Here is an 8757-nt window from a genome sequence, read left to right as displayed (position 1 = left end):
GTCCAGTAGCGCGGCGTGAGCTCCCCAGGGACCGCGGCTCGGGATGCTGTCCGCCAGCGCGGCCGCTCGCGCGCCGCCCGCCACCCCTTCCCTTGACCCCTGGGCCATGCCCCAGTGTTTACATGCCGGTGAAGCCCCCGGCCACTCCGAACCCCTCCAAGCCCCAGCTCCTCGAGGGTGAAGCCAGCCGGCCTGCGAACTGGACTGGTAGTTCAGACCAGGGCCCTCCGGACTCAGATCCCCATCCGCTCTGCCGCCTCAGCTACCATCTGGGCGGGATCCGGCTCTGGTGTTTTGAGGAGGGGGGGTGGTGTAGGGAAAGGAATCCTGGGGATTTCTGGCTCCCCCACTTTTTTTGGCCTTCGGGGCTTCAGACTCAGGGAACTCGCTCATGGCTTTTTTGATGAAGAAGAAGAAATTCAAATTCCAAACCACTTTCACCCTGGAGGAGCTGACTGCGGTCCCCTTCGTGAACGGGGTCCTCTTCTGCAAGGTCCGGCTGCTGGATGGCGGGGATTTTGTCAGCTTGTCGTCAAGGTAGGAGCTGGGGCAGGCCTGCCTGCAGGGAAGGGGGATAATGAGCCACACCTAGTCACTTGGCGAGTGTGGAAGTGCCTCTTGGGGTCCAGAGAGTCCTGGAGATTATGTGTGTCTGGGGCAGGTTTGCACAAGGCAGGACTGAGTGATCTGAGAGGTCTGGGCCTGAGGAAGCTGGCAGGGTGCTGGGCACCCATCTGCAGGTGACCAGCCGGATACCTGGGGGTCTGTTGTTTCAGCCCCCTCATGGGGCCTTGCACACCACCCACAGTAGGCCCATTCTGCAGACTTGTATGAAGAGCCCAGCGGGGTTTGGCCTCGAAGGGCTGAGAAGGGGAGGAGTGTTCCAGGGCATCTTGCACCCAGCTGGCCACTCAGGGCTGTCATATGTTTTAGAGCCCGGGCCAGCCACCGTTTCCCTGGCACTCCCTGGCTCCTGGGAAGGTCCAGCCCCAGGCACTCCTGGTCTAGCTGGAGGGTGGTGGCTGGATTTTGGCCTGCCCAGCCCCCTCTGAGTCACTGCCCTCTTCTGGCTGGAGCTGGACTGCTTTGCATTGCAAATGCCCTTGTCAAGGAGGCTGCTGCCCTCTCTGAAAGAAAGAGGCTCGGTCAAGTTTAGTTTTTGTGTTCTTCCCCATCCTGCAGGTCCAGCTGCCCGGCTCATTGCTGAGGGCGGCTGAGTTCCCAAGCTGCGCCCACTGCCTGGGCCCATCTGGGGTCACATAGTCCTGGAGTGTGACAGATGGGAGTTTGAGTCCTAGCTCAGCCACTTTGTGGGCCCAATACAGGTCTCTGTGTCAAAGTTGTGAAGAAGTTTCAGCAGAGAGGATGCGGTGGCAGGGCCTGGCCCAGTGCCTGTGACCCACTGGCTCCCTTCCTTGGTCTGTCCCTTTGCTCCTCAGGCCTCCTTGTGGGCCCAGTTAGCTGGAGCTGCCTCACAGTTCTGAGATGGGGTGCCTGTTACAGATGGAGAAACTGAGGCCCAGAAAGAGGGAGTAAGTGGCTTGCCTGGGACCTCGAAGGAGGCAGTTGTCAACTGAACTTGGCCTGTTTGGAGACCTGTTGGATGAATCTGGTGGTCGAATGTTCTGCTGGGAGGAGGGAGAGGAGGCATACAGCCTAACCCAGATTTAGGAATCTCCAGTGTGGGACAGGGTGGGGTGCCTTTTCTGTGCACTTGGGTCCGCTCAGGCTGGGAGCTGCTTATCTGAGGAATTCAGACGAGGGCTGCCCTTTGCTCTGGGGGTGGGAGGCTGTCCTCGTTGCCTGGGAAGCCTGTGATCCTGTGGCCACCCACAGAGTAGCCCAGCCTTTCTGGGAAAGGGCTGTGGTGCTCAGAGCTAGGGCCTGGGGTCAGCCGGTGAGTGGCCGGGTGACCTAGGGCAAGTTACCTAACCTCTCTGATTCCAAGAACCAGCAATTATTGGTGCTTTGCTCTCTGTTTTACTGGCACCTCTCACTTAACCTGTTGACTCTGCCATGGAGCAGAGTGGAGGTTGGGGGAGGCCTGTAGAGTTGTTATTCCCATTTTATAGAGGTGGCTCAGAGGCTCAAGGAGGCAGTGATTTCTCTGCGTTAATACAGCAGAGCCCAGATTCAAACTCAGGATGTGCTTTTAGCCTGTTCTGCCTTTGAGCCTTAGTTTCTTCTGTGAAATGGGAGAAGTCATACCCACCCCTAGAGTTGTGATGGGGAATGGGTACTGTGTATACCATGTCTGACCAGGCAGACTGTTGCAGCAGCTGTTGTTACTACGGTAGAGGAGCCCAGGCCCCAGCCCCTCCTAGGTCTTGGGCGGACCAGGTGGAGTCAGCAGAGGGCCTACATCTGAACTGAGGGCTGGGGGCAGGGTCTTGGATCCTACTGAAGAATTAGTATTCAGCCCCAGGCTGAGGTCTCAGCTGGCTTCCCAGGCCCTGGGGCCACTGTCACCCTACCTGTCAGCCTTTCAATTGCCCTAAACCTGCCCCCTCATCCGGGGAAGTCTGGAAATTTCCAGGTCTCAGCCCACAGTGTCTGGATTTCACCTCTCTCTCCCCTTCTTCCCTCTTGGCAAGGGGCCATGGATTCCCTGAACCCGGCTGAGCCTGCCTAAACAGGCTTTCCCAGCCCTCATCCTGGATGAAACCTGAGTGGCATGAGGAGGGAAGAGCTGACATTGAACCCCACACAACTTGGCACTTATGGGCTCTGGGTACCTGTTTGCTGCTGGGCATGTGTGTCTGGAGGGAACACACACGTTGGGACCTGAGGCTGCTTTACAGCTGCTTTGGGTGTAAGCAGAGGGGGGTTGCTGGGTTCCTACCCTTCCACTCCCATCCCACACACCCTGGTCTGCAGCCTGGGAGCCCCTCCTCACAGCCCACCTCTCCAGAGGGCCAAGGCCCTCTTGTTTTGGAGGTGGGGTAGGGTCAGGGGTGACGAGACCTGCTTAGTTTATTAGCACACTGTCCATAACCCCGGAGACCCCTGACGTGTCCCAGGGAGTGGGGGTGGTGGCAGCATGGGTGGTGTCTGAGCAAAGCAGGCCCAAGCCTCCACTCCTGCAGCAGCCACCCTCCTAGCTAGAGTGTTTCCCTGTGTGTTGGGTGCCATGGCAACAGCTGGGTACACAGCTCCAGCCTGACCCAATTTGAGCAGGTAGAACAGGTGGTACATTGCACTGTTCCCCAGCCTCATCTTTCTGAGGCCTCCTTATGAACCATAATCCTCACAGCTACCATGTTCAGTGCTACGTGCCAGGTGCCGTGCTGAGTGTTTCTGCACGTGCTGTGTCTGTTCATCCTCTCGGCCATCCGGCGAGGTCATCTGGCTAGAAATGCAATTGGGAAAATAATCATTTTATCATCAGGGTTTAAGCTGCCTTTGATTGTGCATTATTCGATGCCAGGGACCTGCTGAGCACCTCGAATGCACCTCAGCTGAGTCCTTGAACCACCCTGTGAGCTGATGAGGAAATTGGGGTCAAGAGACCTAAAGTGATGGACCCGTGCCACTCAGCAAGAGAGTGGCAGAGCTGTGATTTAAACGTGGGCAGGTCCGGCTCCAAGGCCCTGCCTTGCCTTGGTGGCAGAGGGCTTGAAGCAGCGACAGCCTCATGTCATGTCCTCAGACCTTTGAAGGAGGTTCTTTTTAGTGGGTTGCGTGGTACAGGGAAATCCAGATTTGGATCATTTCAAGGCACTGGGCTAGATCCTGTGAGATCTGAGGAAAAGGAGCCTCGGGGCCACAGGTGGGGGTGGGGCTGAAGTCCACTGCTGTGGACTTGGTGCCAGGCACGGGCTGGCACTGGGGCACAATGGGCATTTGCCAACGTCTCTGCCTAGAGGCCTTCCAGCAGACGCATCCAAATGGCATCTGGGAGGCTTTCCTAGGGGTCCCAGGAGGGATGCGTCCCAGCCAAGTCTAGTGAGTCGGGAAGCAGTGGACCAGGCTGTGGTCTCCCTAGGGCAGGCTGGGCACAGGCTTCCAGCCTTGAGCCAATCTGTCTTTCAGGCAGGAGGAATCCCAAACATCCTGAGAGGTCTCTGTGCCCAGCTGGCACTGGTCCTGTGGCCTGCCCCATGCACGTGGCTGGTGGCGGGAGGGAGCGAGAGGGAGGCGTTGATTTACCTTACAGCAAGTCCTCTCTGGAGGAGACAGGCAGAGCGAGCCTCCTTGGCCAATGGATGGGGAAACTGAGGCTGGGGGCAGAGAAGTCACGTGTTCAGGGTCACTTCGTAGGAGGAGCTAATGGCACAGCTGGATGGGCTCTGGTTGGCCCCGACTTCTGTCCGCTGTGCAGTACCCCTCTTTGCATGAAGGGGTGGGCTGGGCCAGAAAGAGAAGAGGGGCCCCTCCGATGGCTCTTGCTGCTCTGCACTTGGGTGCCAGGCTGTCTAAGAAGCAGACTGTGTGACTTGGGCAGGCTCCCACCCGTCCTTTCTTTTTGGCAGCTTTGAATTCTCAACTGTCTCTTCAGTGGGGTTTTTATTTGGGCAGCCTTTTGAAAGAGGGCATGCCTGCTCAGAATACAGGTACTGACTTCTCTCTGTGGGCCTGGACTTGAGCAGGCCGGGACGGGAGACCTCCGAGGGATGTTTGGGATTTGTGGGGGGCATGAAGAAGACCTTGGACAGGTCAGCTCTGCAGCTGGAGGCCCTGTGCCCGGGCCTGGGGAGGCCAGGTCTTTGCACACACACACACCACAGGCTTGGCTGGACCTCTGCTTCCCCGAGGCCCTCTCCCTCCCTCCTTGGAAAAGGGTGCAGCTGCCACTGGAATCTGCTGCCCTGCGAGGCCTGCTGTCATGCACATCTTAATGTGGAGGGAGGGTCGTGTGGAGATCACAGTTCTGTCTCTTGGGCCCGAGGGTGCAGGGAGGTGGAGGTGCAGTGGGACCCTAAGGCAGGCAGGGCATCCACTTCCCTTCACAGATCGGGAGCTCTGGAGGCCGAGTGGGGAGGGGGCAGGAGGAGGAGGGGGAGGAGGCTGGCAGGCGCAGGTCCCTTTTCCACATTTACCGAGCACCCTCTTGGCCCTGGGCTTTCAGAGGTGACCGGGACCAGACAGCCTTGCTCCCATGGAGCTCCCCGTGGGGTGGGGGCAGTGTGCCTATGGGCATCACAGAGGAAGGGCTTCCCTGAGGAAGGGACTCTTCATGGGAGCCTTGTGGGCCAAAGGGAAAGCCCTCCCTATCACAGTGACGTGCCCCATCCTGAAAACATAAGCTCCATGAGTTTGGGAAGAGGTCAGGCAGAGGCCCCCAGCTGGAAGGCACTTGGTCAGTGATCTAGGCAAGGGGCTGGCGCGGTTGGGGTATGGAGAGGGGCAGCACGGGGCTGGCTGCAGTAGGTGAAGATGGGGGTAGCTGGGCTGGACAGTGCCTGGCTTTGGGGGTCCAGCCGAGGGGCAGGGGGGCAGTGTGCCCGGTTTGCCAATTAGGATGCTGGCTCTTGGCTGCCAGGTGGAGAAGGTGCCAGGGTGCCTGACCGGTACTCAGTAAGGGAAGGTGGAGTTGTGGCCTGGCTGGGCCGTGGCAGGCAGAGGGAGAAGAGTGGGCACACTGGCGAGAAGCTGGGCGGGTAGAGCCGGCAGGTGGGTTTCCTTGTCCTCAAGTTCCTGGCACCACACCCAGCACTTAGTCGGTGCTGGAAGGTGGAAGTTCAGAGAGCGCGCAGTGGCCAAATGCGGCTGGGGTTTTGTTGCCCTATACAGTGCTCTAAGAGTTTTTGACAGCATAAACAAAAGTCTTTTAAATCAGAAGATGGAGCAACGGTGTCACGTGGCAGCATGTGGCCCAAGGGCCTTTGCGCTGCCTCCTCCGTGGGCTGCCTGCTCTGGGCTCCTCCTGAGCCCCTGCATGCCCTTGGATCCCTGACGGTGGCCTGCCTCCCTCATTTGCTCGGGCCAGCCTGCTCCCCGGGGCCCCTGTGGAAGGCCTTCCGTGCACAGGCTGGGGCCTGAGGAGGCGGGTGCTTGTGGAGAGAGATCTTGCTGGCAGGCTGCAGAGACCACCCATGGCAGCCAGGCTGTGGCACCAGGCCAGCTGCGGGCTCCCTTGGGGTCAGCCTGTGCACGGCCTTGGTGTCTGCTCCTTGAGCCCAGCCTTTGCCGCCAGCTGGCCACACCATTGGCAGGTGCCATCCTGGCAGCCCCTGCCACCTGCCTGCCAGCCTGGCATTGGCAGAGCCCTGACCCGAGGTGATCTGGCCCTGTGGAGCCAGGGCTGTTCCCCGAGGCCTGTTCCCTGAGGCGTGTTCCTCACTTTGATCTCTGTTCTGGGAGCTGCTCTGGCCAGGGGTTCTCAGTAGCAACCACACCGTGTGTCGGAGGGCCCCGAATGCTTTTGAGCTCTGCTTCTTCAGTACCTGGGAGTCCTGACTTGCATTCGCGAAGCCCTGCCTGGACCTCGTGATAGCTGCTAGCAAGTCTGCTCACGGGCCTCGCGAGCCTGGGAACTCAGTATGTGGAGTCTGGTGACTGCTGGGTGGTGACCCTGCGGTCACTTGCCCACTGCTGGGAGGAGCAGTATAGCACCCATGGCAACCAGTATAGATTTATCCTCATCTCATCAGACAGACACGGAAAGGTTTGAGCAGGGGAGAGACATCAGATTTGCTTAGAACGAGACCTGGAACTAATTTGGGGCGAGGGCGAGGGCTGTCTCTCTTCATTATCCACTTGGCCTGGCAAGTGCTTTGGGTTCTGGGGCTACCAGACCTGCCCCCAGGGCCTCAGATGTGCTCTGTGACCTGAGGCCTATCTCCCTTGGGCCTTCTGGCTCTCCACGAGGTCACACTGTGCTGTTGGTGGCCTTGGTGAGGCCTGAAGCTGCCCAGCCTGTGCCTGGCCTTGGTGTCTGCTTAGGACTGCCGTTGCAAACCCTCTGTCTCTGCTGTGAGCTTCTTTTGGTGGCCTGGCCTTGGAATGGCTCTCAAATGCAGGCCTGGAACCACCCACCCCCCCGTCTGCCCAGATGTCAACTGGGAGTGGCCAGCCCGCAGTTGGGAGGAAAGAGCCCCGATGGAGGACGTGCCGCCTCTTTGGTCAGGCTGGTGGCTTGCCCTGCACAGGCCTGGGGAGGACATTCCCGTCCTCTGCCTCTTGTCGCCTGTTTGACCTTGGGCAAGGGACTCAGTCTCTAAGCCTCAGGGGCTGCTGGTGTCTGCCTCACAGTGTTCTGGGGAGGACCAAGTGAGATAATGCCTGTCAAACGTCCAGCTCGGCTCCTGGCACGTGGTCGAGGCACTGGACGTGCTGCCGCCCATCCTTCCATCCCTGGCTGAGTCAAGGTGGTGGGCTGGATGGCGCACCTCAGTTGCCCTTCTGTGGCAGCTGGAACTTCCCTGTGGGCCAGGACTGACTGGGGTGCTGTCTCTGTCTCATGATTCTAGGGGTGCTGTGGGGAGAGGCTACTTCCGGAGGGGTGGGAAGCAGGTGAGGAGCACACCTAGTGTCTAAGGAGCTGGGCCTCACGCTGGAGCTCAGGGTCCCCAGTGGGGCCTGTGCACTTTCTTGCCTCTGTTGGCTTGAACCTGCCCTGTCTTGGGGTGCTTGGCTCCGAGCCAGTGAGAGCTGGAGTGCTCCCGGGGTGGGGCGGGACTAGGGTGTAGGGGGCTTCTGCCTGCGGGAAGGGGCCCTCTGCACAGCCAGTTCTGGGACCCACTCTGGCAGGCGGAAGACCGCCCCCCCCCCAACATGAGGCAGAGGGCAGACTGCTGGGGGACGGGGGAGCAGGGGAGAAAGCCAGGGGCCCTCGGTGGGTGGCAGGCCCCTGGTGCTCCCTGACTTTTACCACACTTTACTTTTCTAGTTGTTTGCTTCTGCAGTTGCCTTGTCCTTAAGCTCCCTTCCCCCGCTTCTTCACCTGGCTGACCTCCTGCTCAGCCCGAGAGCCACCTCCTCTGGGAGGCCTTCCCTGACCTCTTTTGGCCTTGTACACCCCTGTGGGCCAAGCGTCTTAGCTCCTGCCCCAGACCGTGGGCCGGAGTGGCCTCTGTTGCATCACGCTCCTGGGGCTTCCTGCTGAGGCTTGGCGCTGGCGCAGGGCTGGAACTTCTCTCCCTTGGCCCTGAACCAGCGTGGGCACTGATGGTGCCGGCCCAAGTGCCAGTCACCGCCAGCTGCTTGGGCCCAGCCCCTCCCCACCCTGGTGCGGGAGGTATCAGCGCGTGTCAGGAGCAGCCCTCGCCTGCATACCATGCAGCTGGGCACTGCCTTGGGCTCAGAGGCTGCGATTGAGAGGCAGCTGGCCGCACCGATGGGTTGTGTCGGGTGGACCCTGTGTGTGGAGTGGGGATGCTCCTAGGGGGATGGGGAGGGGGCGGGGACTGGTGCCTGCCCCGGGAGGCACCTCGGCAGCTACTCACTGGCTCTGTGAGCATGGCCAACAGCCTTGTCCTTTCAGCCTGGGCTTGCTCCTCCATCAAATGGGGTGCGGGTGCCTACGTGGAGGCGGGAGGGCTCCCGAGATCAGGGCGACCTGCTCGCACAGGGCCCTGCACCTGGCAGCTGAAACCAGACTAAACCTGCTGGGGAGGGCACTGGGGAAGGCAGAAGTCTGCGCCCTTTTTGCACGCAAGGCACCCTTACTTCCCACCACTTCCTCTGAGCGAGTGCTGGACTCTCTGCAGACCCACAGAGGCAGCACATCTGCGGCTCCCCAACCCCCAGTCCCTCAGGGACAAGTTCCTGCGCACCTTCTGTGTGTGGGCACCCCCCCCCGCCCCCCGGGCAGCT

General features: G+C 60.1%; 1 protein-coding gene across 1 annotated transcript in view; it reads left to right on the top strand.

Annotated features, from left to right (window-relative positions):
• Nucleotides 1–6: 6 nt before the first annotated feature.
• Nucleotides 7–8757, top strand: part of EEIG1 (estrogen-induced osteoclastogenesis regulator 1) — a 36530-nt gene continuing 27779 nt past the window's right edge. The window contains exon 1 of the mRNA XM_024762238.1: nucleotides 7–537. Coding sequence (XP_024618006.1) covers nucleotides 392–537 — 146 coding nt within the window. The 5' untranslated portion in view covers nucleotides 7–391. The remainder of the gene's footprint in view (nucleotides 538–8757) is intronic.

This window comes from Neophocaena asiaeorientalis, unplaced genomic scaffold, assembly GCF_003031525.2.
Source record: "Neophocaena asiaeorientalis asiaeorientalis breed wild unplaced genomic scaffold, Neophocaena_asiaeorientalis_V1.1 scaffold78, whole genome shotgun sequence".
NCBI classification, from domain to species: Eukaryota; Metazoa; Chordata; class Mammalia; order Artiodactyla; family Phocoenidae; genus Neophocaena; species Neophocaena asiaeorientalis.
The sequence above is the reverse complement of the archived record's forward strand: the minus strand, read 5'-3'. Positions and strand labels throughout refer to the sequence as shown.